General features: G+C 35.1%; 1 protein-coding gene across 1 annotated transcript in view; it reads left to right on the forward strand.

Moving 5' to 3' along the window:
* The window catches only part of LOC145284083 (uncharacterized), a 361,761-nt gene that overhangs the window by 311,163 nt on the left and 29,625 nt on the right, over nucleotides 1-20,973 (forward strand). The window contains exons 59-63 of the mRNA XM_080133150.1: nucleotides 87-150; nucleotides 3,672-3,875; nucleotides 8,856-8,967; nucleotides 12,874-12,979; nucleotides 19,772-19,941. Of these exons, the coding sequence (XP_079989276.1) occupies nucleotides 87-150; nucleotides 3,672-3,875; nucleotides 8,856-8,967; nucleotides 12,874-12,979; nucleotides 19,772-19,941 (656 nt within the window). The remainder of the gene's footprint in view (nucleotides 1-86; nucleotides 151-3,671; nucleotides 3,876-8,855; nucleotides 8,968-12,873; nucleotides 12,980-19,771; nucleotides 19,942-20,973) is intronic.

Genomic DNA, 20,973 nt, shown 5'->3' on the forward strand with positions numbered 1-20,973 from the left:
CAAAAAATAACATAGAGAAATGTATGCATCTATTTAATCATTTTTTTAAATTTTATTAAGCATGTCTTGTTTGTATTTATTCTCAGAAAATATGACAACTTCTACACCGGTGAATTCGTATTTTATGCACACAAAATTCTGCCATATGCGGTAAGATATTTTCTTTGAACATTTTAACAAAGTATTCAATCAAACTCATATCACTTTTAAGCCAAATATGTGTTTTAGATACACCGTTTTCAGGCAACATTTTACAACAACATTATATAACAGCTTTTTATAACAACATTTTTCCATTATCTTCGGAGAAATTTGTTTTATGATTCCTGAAAAAAATATTTGTTCATAAAAATATTTATAAATCATATATTCTATGCAGATATCCATATTTCACATTTTTATATAGTTTACATTATTTTGTACACATTGTCTAGATTTTATGCAGTGCCGGGAAAACTCGTCTCTGGAAAACTCGTCTCCGGAAAACTCGTACTCGGAAAACTCGACCCCGGAAAACTCGTCCCCTTCCACTAGGTAGGAAAACTGGTCCCTTATTGAATAAATATCGATTGAAAACACATTTTATGATCGTTCTTGAAGGAGATATTGTTTTTTCAAATAGACTACAGCCCCCCCCTAATATTTAAAAAAAATATTTTTACTTGTTTAATATTTTTTTAAATAAAATCGATTTTCTAAGTGTCCGTTTCCTACCTAACTGGCTAAGTTCTTAGTGGTTTCACTTATTTTAGAGCGTTTATTATGTTCATAAATGAGACGGCATATTTAAAAGAATTACCGAGGGAGATTTGGTTTTAAAAAGAAAATAATAAATTTTAATATTTTTTTAAATATAATTTAGAGAGGGGGGGTAAAAACTATATCTCCCTCCGAAAAACAACCAACAAAAAATGAAATTAAAAAGATTCTTGATAAATGATAGCGGAGTTTTCAATAAAATTGATTAATACATTTATTTAGTGGTTACTTTTTCTCTTAATGATTGATTTTAGAATTTTGAAGTAAAAATTAAAAAAATTAAAAATGAGTTAACGAGAGATTGTTAGCACATGGCATCTCTCGCGCCCCAAAAATATTTCGCTTTTAATTTATTAGTTAATTACAATTTGTTTTTTGTTCTTATTTTAACGATGTTTTTTGGAGTAATAAAAACAATAATAAAAAACAAAACAAAAAAATTAAAAAACAGGGAGCGATTCGATTCTTCGTTACTTTTTTGTTTTGTTTTTTTAATTCTGATTAGTTTTTTTTTTTTGTTATGTTTTTGTTTTCTCTCATACCAAATGCACTCATGCGTTATTTAAAATTATAATTATGCAAAATTTGACAGGACGACAATAAATGTTGATAATTGATAAAATTTTTTAAAATATTAAAATTTATTACTTTCTTTATAAAACCAAATCTCCTTCAGTAATTTATTTAATTTTCTATTTTTTAGCGATTATCAAACCCCTAAGATGTGATATACCCTCATCATGTCGGACATTATTTCTCGTTTTCACGTAACACTCGACATGATTTTTGTTCGTTTTCTGTGTTTTTTTTTCTTTATCTAATAAACGATTCCAAATAAATTAAACAACAAACAACATAGTCGGCCAGGTAGAAAAATCGATTTTACCCTTTTATAAACAACAGTAAATGAGTAAATTATTTTTATATTAATATAAAAAAAATATGCGGTCTCGTTTATGAACATAATAAACGCTTTAGAATAAGTGAAATCACTAAGAACTTAGCCAGTTAGGTAGAAAACGGACACTTAGGAAATCGATTTTATTTAAAAAAACAAAAACATTAAACAAATAAAAATATTTTAAAAAATATTATGGGGGCTATAATCTATTTTAAAAAACAATATCTCCTTCAAGAACGATCATAAAATGTGTTTTCAATCGATATTTATTCAATAAGGGACCAGTTTTCCTACCTAGCGAAAGGGGACGAATTTTCCGGGATAGAGTTTTCCGGGTACGAGTTTTCCGGAGACGAGTTTTCCCAGCACGAATTTTCCTAAATTCATTTTATGCAGATGCAAAATATTTCATATTTTTATATAACCATACATAGTTTCCATAATCTTATAAACATCTCTTACATTTTATACAGATGTATATATTTTGTGTTTTTATGCAACTATAAATGTTTAATATCATTGTAGCCATATTTTTACATATGCGCACTTTATGTGAAGGTACACTTTTTATATGCATTTCATTGCATAGATTTTCTACAGATATATGCATTTCATGTTTTTTATCTGACTATACATATTTCACAACCGTTTATACATATTTCCTTTACAGTTGTACCTATTTAACATCCGTAGTAAATGAGTATCCTAATTATAGGATAACCTGGGGCATTCAGCATCATGAGCCATAGGCAGCAGCAATTAACCTCTCTATAGCATATATATGGTTAAAAGCATTCAACAAAATATAAATTCTTCTCTGATGAATACGAATCAATTGTTATTTGTTTAAACAAGATATTACAAAAATATTTTGCCCACGATAGTCCCAAACAAAATTTTTTCAATCTTTTATGGAGATAAAACATAGAACCAATGAAAACATTGATGCCTAATATCTTAGTTATATATCTTTTCATACATATTTTTTTTACTGATATACAGATGTTATGATTTTTATGTAACTATACATATTTCACATTTTTATACACATTGCGCATATTTCATGCAGATGTACACATTTTGCCATTTTCACTTTACACATTTTCCATATTGACTTTACACAAATGTATACACTTCATGTATTTCTATACTGTGATATATATTTCATATGTTTATTTGAATAATTCAGACTACTATTCTCAAAGTGATTGTTATTTTCACTACGTTTCAGCCAATGTAACCTCCGAGCTTCTGCAGGTTCAACTTTTAAAAACTTGTTAAACGTTATGTCAAACTGGAAAACCTACACGAAATTTCAAATTGAATTCAAGTTCCAAAAGATGCATCTAAAAAAAATTCGGGATTACATTAGTTGAAACACAGAATGGCATTCTATGAGAACAGTAATCCAAATAATACAATTTATTGTCATCTAAAATTTTCTGAAACATTTTATAAAAATATTTAAGATTTTCTACTCTTTTTGACTTCTGCTGTCGTTTGATTGGATAATTAGACGTGGTTAAGCGAACAACTAAGCCATTTTTAATATGAGAAACGAGGCATTCACGTTATCTTGGAAGAAAATAATCACTAATCGAAGGAACCATATTATTATCGTCGTTCCATCTGCAGAACAGATATTGAAAGATGTCCGTACATCTGTCCATATTTTATGTTTTACATAGCAACTAGTCCATTTGACATAATCGTAATAGTATTTGCAAATGAGCTGGGTGACCAAGGTTCAATCTTCAGTCGAGTACTACCAAAGACTAAAAAATTATACTTGATACCTCCTTGCTAAACATTCAGCATTACAAGGTGGGATCAAGAGTAAATAGTCATTCTAGGAAATAAGTGCAGTCCTCCCTACATCTCGGCGTAGTAGTTAATGAAAAGGGAGCCTTTGGATCGCCCTTGATTATTGCTTTTTACCTGTATATAGCCATATGTTTTATCACAATGTTTTTATACACAATTTACATATATATATATTTTTTTTATATAGGTTCATACCTTTTACCGTCGCTGTAATAGAAAGGCTTCCTGTAACTGTGCCGTGGCCATTCAGTCTGAAGACGATGTGATTGTGTTTGACAAATGTGGACCGAAAGAAGGGACTAAAAAAGCGCTGACCGTCCACGTTTACACAAAAGGTCGGCTGAACCCAGCAACAAAGATAATTCGGTCAGCAGGAGGAAAACGTTATGAGGTATAAAAAATAAATCAAAATTAATAAAATTGAATTTGTGCTCTATTCCAAACTATATATAATTTACTAGTATGTCAAAATTAATAAAACTGAATTTAAACTTAATTACAAACTATATATATATATATATATATATATATATATATAATTTGAGGCGCTGAATGTCATAACTCGGTAAACGGCATAAACATAGTGATGTTCAGCCCATCGCAGGTTGAACAGGTATCTGTCTTGGTGGGGCTGAAAACTGATGTTGTAGGACCTGTTGAACACATTACGATTGCACGCCTGTGGAACTCTCTACCGCTTGCCTTTCTCCCTCCTGACTTCAACTTGGATGTCTTCAAGTCCAACATAAACAAATTCCTAATGAACCGCCCGCTTAAGTGGCACTTTATCAAATCTCCAATACTAACGAATACTACAACACTACCCCATTGATTACTGTACACACAATAACCCTTATCGCCGAGTGGCTTCTGGGCCTTGATAGGTGGTGACCTCCATGTAAAAAAAAAAAATCTTCTGTTCACCTGGATGTTCGAAGTTCATCCACTCCAGGTACATGTTGTAGAGTTTGGTGACAATAAGGGTGAGTCGCGGTAAAACCTGTGTGGGGATTTTGCCCTTGTATAATGGCTGGAAACAATTGGAAGAGTTTCAAATGTCCGTGAAAAAACTGATCTACAGCTGTACCTCTGATCATGACTGGTGGTTGACGCTTATTGTGTTCGTTTGGTTCTGGTGATCCACAGGCAGACGCTTTCTTTAATGCTATGTCTACTCTGTGAAGTGTAAGGCCGAGAATAGACAAGAACCCTTTCTTACATACCTGGTAGCTGGTATTCTCATGCAAAACGGTGTACTGATAGGTGACTGTTCGGACTGGACCAGGGTGGGCTGGATCTTTGGTTTACACCACTGTTCTATTGCCAATGGATGCACTAAGATTTGGATGTACGCATTTTGCATGTCATAAGTGGCAATAGCCCATAATTCCTTTAAAAATTTTTCTTTAACCTGGACAAGTCACCTTATCAAAACACTTGTCTGGGTATTGTTGTCCTATAGGATGAGCAGAAACTACTCACATATTCCTTGCCAAGATTCCTCAATGTTTTTGCAATTGTACGGGCCCATTTCTCTGGTTTTTCTCGCTTTTTTCCGGCTATGTGAAGGGCCTAGTGGTTTTATGTCACTGTCTACATCATTTATTTTCAATCAAAGGTGGAAAAACCCTTAAAAACTCCAATAACACTATAGGCAACACTGAACTACACAAAGGCCCATTATCGACCTTCTATCCTGATGAACAACACTGTCACTGGTTGAATGAGCGGATGGATTATGGTGGTGGGTATACTATGCATTAGTCAATTTCTACCCATGTTCTGGTCTGAACTCGACCATAACTACTCTTGTACATGTTACAGGAGGATGTGGAGAATAAAATGATATACTAACTTGATATTTTGTGCGATGGTGCTTACGGAGTTATGACATTCAGCGCCTCATTTACTAGTGAGTGAAAATTAATGCAAAAAAATTATGTTTCTCTAGTGTTCGTACTAATCTTTTTCTCCATAAAATTAGCTTTGCTTATGTTTATATGTGTGTGTTTACACATGAATTAATTAATCATTATGAATTTCGGAACACAGCTGCTAGGTTAAAAAGAAAATATACTGAAAGAAGAGTTGAAATCATATATGAAAATTGATTGGTTCGTTGGTTGGTTTTGTTTTACGGCATATCAACCCTTTTCAGGTTATTTAATGCCAAATCCAAAGATTTTGAAGAAAATTTTTTTAATAAAATATATGTTTTCAAGTCGGTTTCTATTTAACCCATAGTTGAGACCCTAACAGGTACTACTACTCCGAGCCAGAGTGGACCTGGGAGCAATGGCAATTAAAGGGTGGCTCCACACTCCCCAAAGCCCACAAGCTGGGGCCTCATTGGATATAGTTTAAGGTCATATCCAGGACCAGAAATCATATATGAAAATTGAGGTACTGCCCACTTTTGTGAAATTTTAACAATAAATATTAGATATTGATCAATAAATATTCCTCAGATTTCAGTTTGTTGGGGTATTTTAAAGAATTTTTTCTTTTTATACATGGGAGTTATCACTTGTCAAGGACTGAAGGCCACTCGACGATAAGAGTTAATGAGGGTCTAGTGGTCACCAGGATAACAGCATATTAATAGTTAATGGTGGAAATAGAGATTATTTACGGGTGGCTCAACAACAACTTGTTTACATTGGACTTGAAAACAGCCATATTGTAGTCAGCTGGAAAGCAAGCAAGCGAAACAGTTTAACAGGCGGGCAGTTCTATGAAAGAAGCTTTGTTCATGGAATCTGTGTTTAGATTTAGGCACAAATAGAGAGTGTGCACGTGTGTTTGTGAGAGAGAAACTGTCGATGGTTGTTATAGCTAGACGAGTGCCTTTGTGAAAGTTTAGTAAAGGCATAGATTGAAGCTCAGGCGAGCACTTGCTATGAAAATAACGATAGAGCAGAGACAGGGTTTTCTGGGCATATTGTCGACACAAATTTCCATTTTAAAATTTAAATATATCAGATTTGCATTGAATTAAGTTTAATATTAGACGACAGATTTGCATTGAATTAAGTTTAAATATTAGACGCCAATTAAGCAAGATTCCTTAAATTTCAGTTTCTTTGTAAGATCCGTTAAACATAAGTAACTATGACACACTTTCTATAATCAGAATCATATAATGAATATAATTGTAAGTAAATGATATAATTTCGAATTTAATACTATATATATATATATATATATATATATATATATATATATATATACAGGGTGTCCACAAAGTCTGGCTACATTATGTAGCCAGACTTTGTAGAAGCATCCTGTAGATTATGTAGCCAGACTTTGTGGGCACCCTATATATATACAGGGTGCCCACAAAGTCTGGCTACATAATCTACAGGATGCTTCTACAAAGTCTGGCTACATAATGTAGCCAGACTTTGTTGACACCCTGTAATATATATATATATATATATATATATATATATATATATATATATATATATATATATATATATATATATATATATATATATATACACACGTTTTTAAAAAAAAATGAATAAAAGGAGAAAAGAAGGAAAAAGAAAAATGAGGGAGGAGTCAGCTGAATCGAGGGATTTGCGATCAAAAACGGAAAAACGCCGGGAAGTGTACATACTTAAAATAAAGCTGTGTTGCGTTATATTTACGGGTGAAAAAAAAAAGAAAGAAACATGAAAGCTTTGACAAGCTCCGAGGACTGACTTTCACGTCGGGTTCGGGTTTCACGTCATAGCTAAAGTTGAGGACATGTTAAATCTGTTGCAGAAAAACATGATTGAATTATTCTATTACTTTAGGAGTCCAGATGCAATTCTCTACTGTTATAAGATGGAGGATTACTGTCACATCTGATTACGTTCCATGGTTTTGGAAAAAGGTGGTTAAAAGTAACGAGCTTGATTGTTTTTTTCAAGGGAGTCACTACTTATCAAGGCCCGGAGGCCACTCGAGGATACGGGTTAATGAGTGTACTGTAGTCAATGTGACAATATCGTAGTAATCGTTAGTAGTGGAAATTTGGTAGATTGGATTACTTAATTTATTTCCATCATAAAGTGTCACTGTGTTATTAATTTTATTAATTAAAATTTATTGATTCTATAAAGTTGTCTCGACAAAAACGAGCAGCAATAATTTTTTAAATTATTTGGTCTATTTTTTTATTTCTAATTATTTTTTATTTATTTATTTATTTATTTTTTTGTCAAGTTACATAAAATTTAATGCATTTTTGCCGAATTTGAGTCCATTTTCCCCTAAAAACACTTATACCATCACCTGGGCCACACCGAACAAATACAATTTATTTTTGTGGGCGCAGTTTCTGGCTTCCAATAGTGTATTTTGACGACGGTAATGTTTTTGAAAAGTGGCAAGAACAGCGCTAACTATTAATCTACATGTAACTAAATTGGCCAATGATAAAGATGGCTAAAAACATAAATGTTATGAATGAATTACCATTTAGCAAGTGTTAATTTTTGTGAATGAATGTAAGAAAACATGAGTTAATGAGCAAAATATATAGACGTAAAATACACTTTGAAAGACCAAAGACAGAAGGCTTAAAGTTCTTGAATAAAAATAAACAATGTGTGTGTGTGTGTATGTATGTATGTATGTGTGTGTGTGTGAGTTTGAGTTTATATTCTATGTAGCTAAATTGTTACTAGAAAGATAGCAATAGGTTTTAAGGAATTTCAGCTTGGGTTACTCGTTGTGAAAATCGACATTAGAATATCAACAAAAGAACAACTTAACAGCTTAAGCTCAATTTAAAAAAAAAACTCCCATAATAATTGTAGAGTTTGTATCATTTTAATTATTCAGACAACTGGTCTCATTTTCGATGCTGTTTTTTTTTGTTTGTTTTTTTCTTTTACATCGTATGTACTGGTAGTGGTACTCTAGTAGCTGTTTCTGAGATGGTCATTGTTTATGCTGGCACTGGAAAGATTTAATTGACCAATTCACTGTCTTTATAGTTTTGGTTTATTTGATGTACATTTGTTACTTTTGAGGTTTGAAACGATTTTTTAGTTGGAAAATATTGAGTTAACGCGTTCCTGTGAAAATTCTGATTTACATTTAGAAAGCATATCGAGACAAAGCAAAGAAAGAAAAAAGTAGTTATACAAGCCATTTGCTTTTGGGGGTTCGAATCACATCTCCGTGTAAAAATGCCATTTTAGAGCATTTGACTTTATTAGTGACTTCAGGAGAAAAAAAAGTGAAAAGGAAAGAGTAATCCAATGAACAAAGAGAAAAGAAGAGCTCGATAACTTTTTATGTCTGTTCGTCTTGCACATTAATTTCTAATTTGTCACAATTCTAAACCCATGTAATATTTCCTTTCTTGTAGGTCCGTTTACCAACTGGAGCATCTGTTTATATAAATGCTGGTCGTGGCGGGAAAGGTGCATATATCAATGTTTGGATGAAGGCATCAACAAGGGATTTTAATTCAACTGAAGGTTTGAACGCATTTAAAATTTCTTTAAATCTAAGTTTGTAATTAAAAAGTTTTGTAGGGATTTTTACAATCACCTGATTAAAGTAACAGATAAATAAAGTAACACAAAAATATGGACACAGTGACTGAAATAAAAAAAAAAATAGGACCAAATTTACTAAAATATCTATGAAACATAGACACGTTATAAAAATATATTTTCTTTCTATTTATTGTTATTTTAACGTCTCAGTAGATATAAACTATAGGGTATCTATGAAAAAGCTGCCTGAATCCAACACGTAGATAGGTAGAGTTTCAAACTCGGATGAACATTTGTTTATTTCATTTCACCTCCACGCAACTTATTTAGCAACTTTGTTCCTATTTTTGACTGTTTCATTCAATGTGTGTATATTTTTGTGTTATTTTATTTATTTATTTGTTTCTCTCAATGTCCAACATAATTGCGTCTTTGAAACTTTGCAGTTTTATCTTTACCTTGTGTATTTTGTGACCGATTTCTCAAACAAGGGGGATAACCTACATATTTTGTATAGTTTCAATTGTTTAAAATTATATTGAAGTCACATTATTTCTTTAAACATGATAACATTGTAACTTATTTTGGGTGATTCGTTCTTTTGACATTTAAATATTATATTTAAATCAAACGAATTTAAATTCAGTATAGATTTCCGAGTCTTACAAGATGGAACGGGGGAAGGTCGGAAGTTTCATCGGCTGAGACGTTAAAGTAGCAATCCAGATGACAATAGTTGTCTAATTAATTGTAATAAAGCAAATTATAAATTCTCTTTTGAGATGAGGATTAATATTTCGATCATTCGGACTACTACTCTTATCTGGGTTGTAATAGCAAAAAGAAGTTGCGCACACACATCTTATTAGATTAAAATACAGTCGTTACTCAAACCATTTTGGGTTCTACCCTTCTCCTGTTTCATCCTTTTTGAACTTGGAAAAATGTTCAGTTCTAAATTCATGTCTATTTTCCGAGTTTATATAAACATTTCAAGGTCAAAAATGTGCACCTGAAGAAAGTCACGTCGACCAAAACGTTGTGAAAATAAACATTACAAAGCCGACATTAGAATATCGACAAAAGAACAAAGCTAAACTTTGAAAAAAAAAACTTCCATAGTAATTGTAGAGTTTGTATTATTTGAATTATTCAGACTACTGTGCTCATCTGGGATGCTCTTTTTACATCATATGTAAATCCTTGATATGTCTCTTGTCAAACTCTCGAATCTTTATGTCAAAATCCGTACAGAATTCTGAACATAACCATTTATGTAATCAATAGGGGTAACTTGCCCTTGTTCCATCATCCATGACTGTGTTTTAAGTAATTTGTAATTGTATTTTTCACATCATAATGAGTATTGAGCCTTCAACTTTAAGATAATTGTCACTAAACACTTTTATCTGTTGAACTACGATTCAATCCTCACTACAAGTACAAAATACATAAAACTTCTACATGTTCATTGATGACAAAACCAGAGCAAACTATGCCGTGGATTGAATAAAAAGTATTGTTTTTTCAAAATTCTGTACAAATTCCTGAATTCGACTTCCCGAATAACATAACATCCTCACATTGACACACTCATTAAATCACCAAAGTTAAGCAATGTTAAACCTGTTCAGTACTCAGACGAGTAGTCATTTTTGGAATATTAGGTGCTGTATGTGGCAAGTCATTGGCATCTCTCTGTAAAATAAAATAACAAAACTCTTGATCTAGACATACAATCAAATGGAATCGCTTGTGAATTTAATATTTTGTAGAAAATTTCTCTTTTGGAGAAAATCAGTCTAATTCATCTATGGCAAACTGACACATTTTTTTTATATATATTTTTTTTTTAATACATTTTCACCCCAAACAAGGCACATTGCCACTTTGGTGTAGGGGACTACTATCATGGGCAACAACTACTGGGGTACTATGTAGGGATTTGGGCAGCAAGATGTTGTTCACGTTGCACTTGAACTTCTGCATGTCAGTACAGTTGGGAAAGCAGGAACCTGGAATGGAATTCCAAAGTCTAGCGGTTCTGGTGAAGAAACTACTGGAGTAGAAAGATCTTTTACATCTAGGGATCTCTACATTGTGGGGGTGGGATTTTGCAGCCTGTCAGGTCTGTCGAGGGTGTTCACGTCGAGGGGGCACAAGTGCTTGCAGTTTGTCAGAGCATTCACCATTAAAATACTTGTAGAACAGACAGAGGGATGCAACGTTTCGTCGATGGGACAGAGACTGAAGCTTAGATGCCAGTTCAGGGCCTATCAGATTAGCGACTCTCTTTTGAACCTTGTCAAGGAGCGAGAGACTAGTAGCCAATGCACCAGCCCAAATATGACAACAATACTCCATACATGGGCGAATGGTTGCTTTATAGAGGTACAGGATACTTTCGGGTGTTAGTAGTTGTCTGTAGCGGCCCTGGCAATGCCCTCGATGTAATTGTTCCAACTCATGTTTCCTGTGAACGTTAGGCCAAGGAGTTTGAATCTCAGATAAAGAGTTGTTGGCCATTGCTATAGGTGGTAGAGAAGGTTTCTTGTAATTATTGAATGAAACCAGTTTAGTCTTGGCGGCATTGAACGTGACCATCCATTTTTGTCCCCATTCCACTACAGATTGGAGGTCATCCTCTAGTGTTTCTGCCATTTCTTTAGATATGTGTTCATTTGTTTTCTTGTCGTGCCTATTATAGAGTGTGGTGTCATCAGCATATATACCCATCTCACAGGCAATTTTGTCGGGGAGGTCATTTATGAATATCAGGAGCAGTAGAGGTCCAAGGATAGACCCCGGGACACTCCCGCATTTATGTACGACCGTCGAGGACAACCTGGATTTTTCTCTTATCTAAGAAGGATTTAATTATGTTAAGTATTCTACCAGTGATACCGTATGATCTAATTTTCCTGAGGAGACCCTCATGCCATACCCTGTCAAAAGCCTTAGATATATCTAGAGCTACCGCTCTGCCCTCCCCCGCTTTGTCTAGTGAATGGACATCAGAACCAAAAACATGTTTAGGATAATCATTATGAGCTAAAAGTGAAATGTGAAATTAGCTAGGTTTTTACTAACTAACTTCATACGATACTGTAGCTTTTATAGGTTTTACTACTTCTGTCAGATCAGGCCGTCTGAAAGTACTGTCTTTCTGATCAAAAATACATCAATCTGCATGTTATTGTTTATTCCTTCCCCTATTAAAAACTCAATCATGTTCTGCAAAATCAAAAACAAAAACAACAATTTTCCTCAACAAAACAATTAAATCAAACAGCACAAATAAATATTTGAAGATATAAAGGAACCTGAATCATAAAAGTTTTACCAAAATGACCATATTCGGCATTAAATAACCCAAAAAGGGTTGATATGCCGTAAAATAAAACGACCAATCACTATATGTTGTAATAGTAGTAGCAGAGTTTTTAAAGGTTTTAATATTATAACCACAACTTTCTACCTGACGTTAATGGCTATTTCATCTATTATTGCTACGAGAAAAATATGCTCCCTCTAATTGCATTTTTTTGCTAATATGATGAACGAACATATACTACACTACCTACAAGAGATAATACCTGGACAGATTATCTCATTACCATAGAAAATATACTACAGTACCACCCTCAAAAGTCAAAAAGGAAATGATGCCTGGAAGGATAGTATAGTGACAACAAAACAGATACTCCACAACCCTCCACCTCTCAATTGAGCATCGAAAGATAGTACATTAATCTGGAAGAGTATAGTGAACTGAATTGAGAATTAAAAGATATGGAAGTAATATAGTTGTGGCTTGAAATATACAGATGCCAAATCTCCATTATTAATCAAAATAAATAAATTTGTTTCTCTTCATTTTTTTAGGTTTATGTGGAAACTTTGATAATAATGACAAGAATGATTTCAAGTCACCAAATGGAACACTTTACCCTATAACGAAGAGACCTGATCAATTCTCACTGAGTTGGAGGTAAGTTCATACTCTTCATCATACAATCTATGGAAGTTACATAAAAGGTGTATATATACGTGTGCATGTGTGTGTGTTTATATGATTGTATAAACAGGACCTATTCCTACACATATCATTATGAATTTTAGAATACAGCTGCTAGCCTTAAAGGCTCATAATTTGGGCTAGTTTTAGTTTTATTATGCAAAGCCGGTAAAATGGGGTGTAAGCTTTTTATGAAAATTTAAAAAGCTCTGTTTTCTTTTGTGAAATGTTAACACTAGCTATTAAACATTAATTAATTGATATTCCCCAAATTTCAGTTTCTCTGATGAATTTTAAATGGTTTTAAAGGTACAAGTTTTATATTTGGAAAATCAAATACTTCATATTTGTATTAAATTTGATCCATAATCATTAGATACTAATTAAGCAAGATTCCCTGAATTTCTTTCTTCTCAAGACTCCTTAAGCTTGAACTGCAAATTTTACACATTTTCTAGAATTAGACTACATACCTATAAAGTTGAATTTTTGTATCACTCTGACATTGATATTAAAAGCCTACTTCTTCTATTTAAAATGATTAAAAACAAACTTCTTAACATCCTCAGAATGACTTCATCAGGGTTAACTATTCTGCATATTTCTTTGATAAACGAGCGTTCACCTTGTTTGTGTGTGTGAAAAGTCTCTACCCGACTCTTCTCTAAATATTTGGCCTGCAGACTTGAAACTTGATATATATGGTATTTAGACATCGGGAACACTTTCAATTTATTTTAGACTTAAAAAATAGTCGATAAGAGGTCAAAATTGAAAAGACAATTAACCTTGGTAGGGGTAAATTGACTAACTTTTGAACATGCATTCATTTTTTAACTTAAAGTCGCTTGATTTTTATCCTTTTCTTATTTATCTGATTCAAACAGTAACAACAACGACTGAATCTTTAAATGATGACTACGGCTCGAGCGTTGAATGTTTTGGTTTCGATTTCATTTCATTTATTAAAATATTGAAATCATTACTATATATACTGGGTACAATATAAGCAACAGAGAATTTATTTTATAATAATAAATACGAAATCTGCATGAATTAAAAAAAACATATTTAAGCATATTTTATGACTAGGCAACGCCAGGTGGTTTGCTAGTAGTATTATATTTTCATTTTAATCTTCATAAGGGGTCATAAAAATGGTGCAAAACTGTTCTGTTCGGGAAATTAAATTCACCCGTCCTTGGTCGCATATTCTTCCAATTTGTTTCAGTGTCATCCAAATGAGTAATGGTCAATATGCAAGCCTCCTAGACCTTTTTCTCTCAACTTCCCCTGAGCTATGTTCATGTTCCGTTCATACTCCTCTAGGATCCTCCAACCACTCCGTCGTATCAGTTAAGATAAAAACGAAATGTAAGAAGTCCCCAGACGTACCCCTCCACCGTACTGTATACTGATACTCTATGGCTGACTGGGATAGCTTCTGAACATTCATATCTGATTTACCTCTGCACTCCATGTTTAAAAAGGAAGTGTCCTCTACAGTATCAGATCAGACCGAATGGTTAATTGTAGGCATAGACCAATTGATACCATATAAAAAATTCCAACAAAAACCCAACAGCCAGCCATGGTTCTCCCCAGAATATGCTGCTGCTATCGCGCACAGAAATCACTTTTTCCATAGCTACCAACGTAATAGATGCACTGAGACTAAAGCTGCTTTCAGGACTGCCAGCAACCACTGTAAAAGAGTAATAAAAAATGCAAGAGAGCTATATGCCCAGTCTGTTAAATCCAAGGTAGCTGATCAGCGGCTTGGTTCCCACCAGTTTTGGCAAATAACAAATAGGATCCTGAAGAGAAGTGTGCATTCTATCCCAACAATTATCAATGGACCAGAGGTCATCTTGTCAGCGTCAGACAAGGCCAAACTATTTGCAAAGAACTTTGCAGCTAATTCTACCCTATGCGACGAAGGCCATCAACTCCCCATATTTCCTCCTATAACACAGAACAAGCTAGGTAACATACAAATATCCGTGCATGAGGTCGCCAAGCTAATCAAGAACCTAGATTCCAGTAAAGCAACTGGCCCTGATGGCATCCCAATTATAGTGTTAAAAAAGCTTCAACCAGAACTTGCTCCTATACTTACGAAACTATTTAAGCGCTGCCGTAAGGAAAAGTGCTTTCCGACTCCTTGGAAGACCTCATCAGTTTGCCCTATATTTAAGAATTCAGGTGATAAGTCATCTCCCTCTCAGTACAGACCAATAAGTCTCTTGTGTGTTATGAGTAAGTTGCTGGAATCCATATTAAATAGAGAAATAGTCAACCACCTCAGCAGGAATAACCTTCTTAGTGACACACAATATGGTTTCCGCTCTGCAAGATCTGCCGCAGATGTGCTGACGGTTATATCCCACAGGATTAGTGAATCTCTTGACAAAGGCTTCCTTTCTAGGGCAATTGCTCTTGACATATCAAAGGCCTTCGACAAGGTATGGCATAACGGTGTCTACTTCACAAGATTTCCAGCTACGGTATAACTGGAAATGTTTTCTCAATCATTAAATCATTTCTCTCCGATAGGCCCATAAGAGTAGTGGTAGATGGACAAAAATCGGAGGCCTGCAATATAAATGCTGGAGTCCCTCAGGGGTCAATCCTGGGCCCAACTCTCTTCCTGATCTACATCAATGACCTCCCTAAACACATACTTAAATCATTCGTTGACATCTATGCTGATGACACGACCATCTACGGCAACACATCAAAGGCTGTAAACGACAAAGTTCTCTCAGATTCTCTCTCCTCTGATCTCGAGAGCATGGTTCAGTGGGGGAAGATGTGACTGGTTACCTTTTAATCCATCCAAAACCAAACTTCTATCCTTGCATCATCAACGCTCTGATCCCCATCTGGAATCAATTGTGATGGATGGCTCTCGTCTGGGTGAGGCCCCGTGTTTTTACAAGTTTCTGGGTTTGACCTTTACTCCTGATCTGAAATGGAACACATACATCAAGTCTGTTCCCAGGGTCGCTGGAAAGATGGTGGGATCCTTCTACCGCTCCAGAAGATATCTCACTACTGATGCAATTCTCTATCTATATAAAAGCCGAGTACGTCAAAGGATGGAATACTGTTGCCATATCTGGGCAGGAGCCGCTAAAAACAACCTATCCTGCCTTGACAGAGTACAAAATAGACTTCGTGGCTTAGTGGGGGATGCCCTTTTCTCTACCCTGCAACCTCTCTCCCACAGAAGAGACGCTGCGAGCCTATCCTTGTTTTATCGTTATTTCCATGGCAGGTGCTCGTCTGAACTCCAATCTCTGATCCCCCCCCCCGCCAATCTTTCACAAAAAACACCCGTCTAGCTGAATCCACTGTGAAAAATTTCCCCCACTCTATATCTGTGCCTAAATCAAAATGCGGATTCCATGAACAAAGCTTCTTTCTTAGAACTGCACGCCTGTGGAACTCTGTTCCGTGTGCCTGCTTCCCAGCTGACTACAACTTAGATGTGTTCAAGTCCAACGTTAACAAATTCCTAATGAACCGCCCCCTTAAGTAAACACTTCATCAAATCTCCACACTAACGTAATGTACTTGCAATAACCCTTATCCCTGAGTGGCTTCTGGGCCTTGATAAGTGGTGATCACTGTGTAAAAAAAAAAAAAAAAAAAGAAATGAGTAATGATTTCAGTCTCTTAGAGATTCTAAGATGGCATCAGCCTCTTTTTCAATTGATGAATCCTATCATGTCATTTCCTCCATTCAGTTTTGAGACAATGGATGAACCTAGAGTACCTGTGCATGTAATTGTGAAGTTAGGGCGGTGCAATCTCCGACCACATCTCCCATATTGGCACTGCTTGAATCCAATGGCAAGGAGAAGTCCAGGTCAACTGAAAATAATGCCAAGATAAACAGAGAGCACACACAGCGCCTGGTATTCTCAAACAATTACCTGTTTTACTACTGACTAGATATAAGCAGATATAATCACTGTGACACACCCGTTTCTCTTGTTCTGTTGACCAACGTTGCTGTTAGCATGTTCTCATTCAAGGTTGTTTAAAAAATGGCTACATGCTTTTCCGATTCTCTTAGGGAGTCAACTATGATGCATTTAGATGTGTCTGTCTCAACTATAAGCAACAGAGAATCATTGAGAGTTTGTGCAATGCTTTATTTTTAGTTCTTGGCAGGCTTTTACTTTGTTAGAAACAGTAGTAGCAACAGTGGATGTTGTTTATACACATTGATTCTCAACTGGACAAAATCTTTGATCAGCAGTTTCTTTCTGACAATCAGAGACACAAGAATATCCACTCCAAATTCTAAAGTGTACTGTGAAAATACAAACCGTTTTCTTCAGCTTAAGTTTCTTCCACGCACAATGCACGTGCGTAGGTCATAATTTGCATTGGGTTTTTAGAGCCGAAACGTTCCTTGCAATTCGATATACATAACAAGAGATAGTCATGCATTATTATATACATTTCAAGATGCATACTCTCTCTTACTCTCTTACAGTAATTATAGCACCAATTAGATTCATGAAAAAGAATTTCAAAAACTACCTGGTAAATATACCCGGTAAATCAAGTGCAAGAGAGATTTATACAATTGTATTTAAATGGACAGTCAGAATCTGATAAATATTTCTCGGTTGGAATATATAAGATAGCAAGTGAATGTTTGGCATGTGGTGGGATGCTCCATTTCCAATTGGAACAAACTGATAAGAAAATTGAAAAATATAAATAAACTGGCTGAAAAAAGGATCGCTTCACTGTGATCAGCAGAGAATGATAATGATTGCCCAAGATCAAAGTTTGAAAAGATGAATAGTCTCAGCAATGACAAGTGTAGGTTCTGCCACACAGAATTTTAGAGTGTGAGCCACATAACATCTAATGTGGCATAATGGAGCGTGTAAATATCGCGACAGCATAATTTGTAAAAAGTTAAATATCCAGTGTAGCAGCATGTCCTTTTTTTTTTTTTTTTCATGGGGGTCACCACTTATCAAGACCCGAAGGCCACTCAGGGATAAGGGTTATTGCATGTACAGTAATCAATGAGATAGTATTGTAGTAATCATTAGTATTGGGGGGTTTTGATAGAGTGTCTTACTTAAGAGGGCGGTTTGTCAAGAGTTTGTTTATGTTGGACTTGAAGACGTCCAAGTTGTAGTCAGGTGGGAAACAGGCAAGCGGCAGAGAGTTCCACTGGCGTGCAGTTCTAAGAAAGAAGCTTTGCTCATGGAATCTACGTTTCCTGCCATGGAAATAGGAAAAACAAAGACAGGCTCGCAACGTCTCTTCTGTGGGAGAGAGGTTGCAGGGAAGAGAAAAGGGCATCCCCCACTAAACCACGGAGTCTATTTTGTACTCTGTCAAGGCAGGATAGGCTGTTTTTAGCAGCTCCTGCCCAGATGTGGCAGCAGTACTCCCTACCAGAAAGACCTGTTGGAAATAAGTCTTACACCATTTACTATGATTACATAATTCTTACAGTTACATACTTAAAAATGGAGTTATTAAACCTGGAATAGTGAAATGGGACAAGAAGGAAATAATGAAATTCCAAGATCTTATGTAAAACATGATTGCCACAAGTTCTTGGTTAAAATTCAATTGTTAGTGACATCCTTTTGGAAGATGATGGTTCAATCCTCAGTGCAGGCGAATTACTTAGGAAATCTACCTGGTTTTGACTGATAGAATGAGAACATCATGCTACCCCTGTAGATTCAATTCGAAATTCTATACAGATTTTCAAGTTCGACAAAATACATCTAAAAAAGGTTGGAGGTTACATCGGCAAAAACGTTGTAAAAATAACACTCAGGATGAGAGCAGTACCAATCCACATCTAAAAAATTCAAAAATGTAATAGGAAAGAATAGTTTTTAGTTGTAGTTGGGGATCTGGGTTGTTTGTAAGAAAATCAAGGGTAGACAAGGCAGCTTATTGCCAGGACCTTCACAGACGAACTATTATTCAATGAACTGATTTTTTCGTATTGTTTAGTTTCTTTTCATCTCAAGTGTTATTTTCACAACGTTTTGGTTGATTCAATTCTCCAACATTTTTCAGGTGCATCTTGTTGAACTGAATTTTTTTGCCAGAATCTGGTATCTGCATAGAATTTCAAACAGAACTCTTCATTTAATCCATGAATGTAGCATGCTTTCATTCTGTCAGCCATTAAGTAATTCTCAGCTGTATTTTGATTGTCGTCTGCACTGAGGATTGAACCTTCAACCCCCAGAAAAGTGTAACTTATAACTAAATTTTATCAAGTATTTTATACCCTATGTCATAGCGGAGCAAGAGAATGTTACCACTGTGGATTAAATAAAGGATTCCATTTCATATTCTGTGCTGATTCCCGAGTTTGACAGAAAAATTTCTGAGTTCGAAGATATGTTTGAAGAAAGTCAAAGGTTACATTGATCGAAACATTGTGAAAATATTAATCAAGATGAAAACAATAGCCGAAGAATCCAAATATTAGGCATAATCAATATTCATTTCAAAAATTCAAAATTATGTAACATATTTGGTGCTAGTGCACTTATTGATCCCCACTATATTTTATATTTTAGTTATTTTTAAGTTACATTAAAGTTTTATGACATCTGTTTTTATTGAATTGTAATACATAGGTACAAAACATCCCCTCTCCATGTCAAGAATGGTTTTCTGGATACTAACGTTATTATTTCAGCGCGGATCAATAAGTGCACTAGAACCAAATATTTTTCTTTTTTTCTTTTTCAGAGTTCCGTCAAAGAACAGTTTATACAATGGAATTTGTTCCGATATTCGTCTTCTTAGTAAGCGGGAAGTTTTCTGTCAATGTGATTTAACATCCGACAAAAGAATTTGTGGTGAAAACGTGGATATTGCAAAGTGCCCCGTCATGGGTGATGAGGAGAAAATAACTGATGGTATGCTTTTATTGCTATTGCATTTTTTTACTCTTATTTGCCCCAGATGGATGTAAGGTACTCGTATTTTGGACCATGTCTACAGACACACACTCTAATGCGTGTTCCGTTGAACAGCAGGGATAATCCATGTTTGTTTCTCTGGCGATCCATCTTTTCCATTTGGCGGCCAATGTTTGATCGTTCTGTTTGAGGGTAAAAATAAATTCGCCGTAGTCGTGAACGTTTTAAAAACCCATAAGTCGTGATTTTCTTTTTACACTCGAACAGAACGTTCAACATTGGGCAACCAAATAAAAAAGATGGATTTTTTTTTTTTTTTTTTTTTTTATTCAATTTTCACCCCAAACAAGGCACAGTGCCACTTTGAAGCAGGGGGCTACTATTAGGGAATTAATTAGCGGGGTCATTATGAAGGGAGAAGAGTAGAAAGATGTTTGTTAACATTACACTTGAACTTCTGCATATCATTTCAGTTGGGAAAGCAGAATCCCGGAAGGGAGTTCCAAAGACCCGCAGTTCTGGGGAAGAAACTATTGGAGTAAAAGGCTTTCTTGCACCTAGGGATCTCTACTGTAAAGGGATGAGACTTAGTAGCTTGTCGGGTTTGTCGGGGGTAGGTACGTCGGGGAGGTACAAGTGTTTGCAGTTCGTCAGAGCATTCACCATTAAAGTATTTGTAGAACAGGCAGAGGGATGCAACATCTTGTCGATGGGACAGAGGTTGAAGCCCAGATGACAGTTCAGGACCTATCAGGTTTGCGACTCTTTTTTGAACCCTGTCCAGGAGCGAGAGACAAGCAGCAGATGCACCAGCCCAGATGTGACAACAGTACTCCATACATGGGCGAATGGTTGCCTTATAGAGGTATAGGATACTGGCAGGCGTAAGTAGTTTTCTAGCACGGTAGAGGGAGCCAACCTTCCTTGCAGCAGCCTTGGCAATGCTCTCAATGTATCTATTCCAGTTCATATTCCCTGTAAACGTTAGGCCGAGGAGTTTAAAAGAAGTACTTTCAGGCAATGTGTTCT

This window comes from Euprymna scolopes, chromosome 8, assembly GCF_053919585.1.
Source record: "Euprymna scolopes isolate OS-2025 chromosome 8, ASM5391958v1, whole genome shotgun sequence".
Classification (NCBI taxonomy): domain Eukaryota; kingdom Metazoa; phylum Mollusca; class Cephalopoda; order Sepiida; family Sepiolidae; genus Euprymna; species Euprymna scolopes.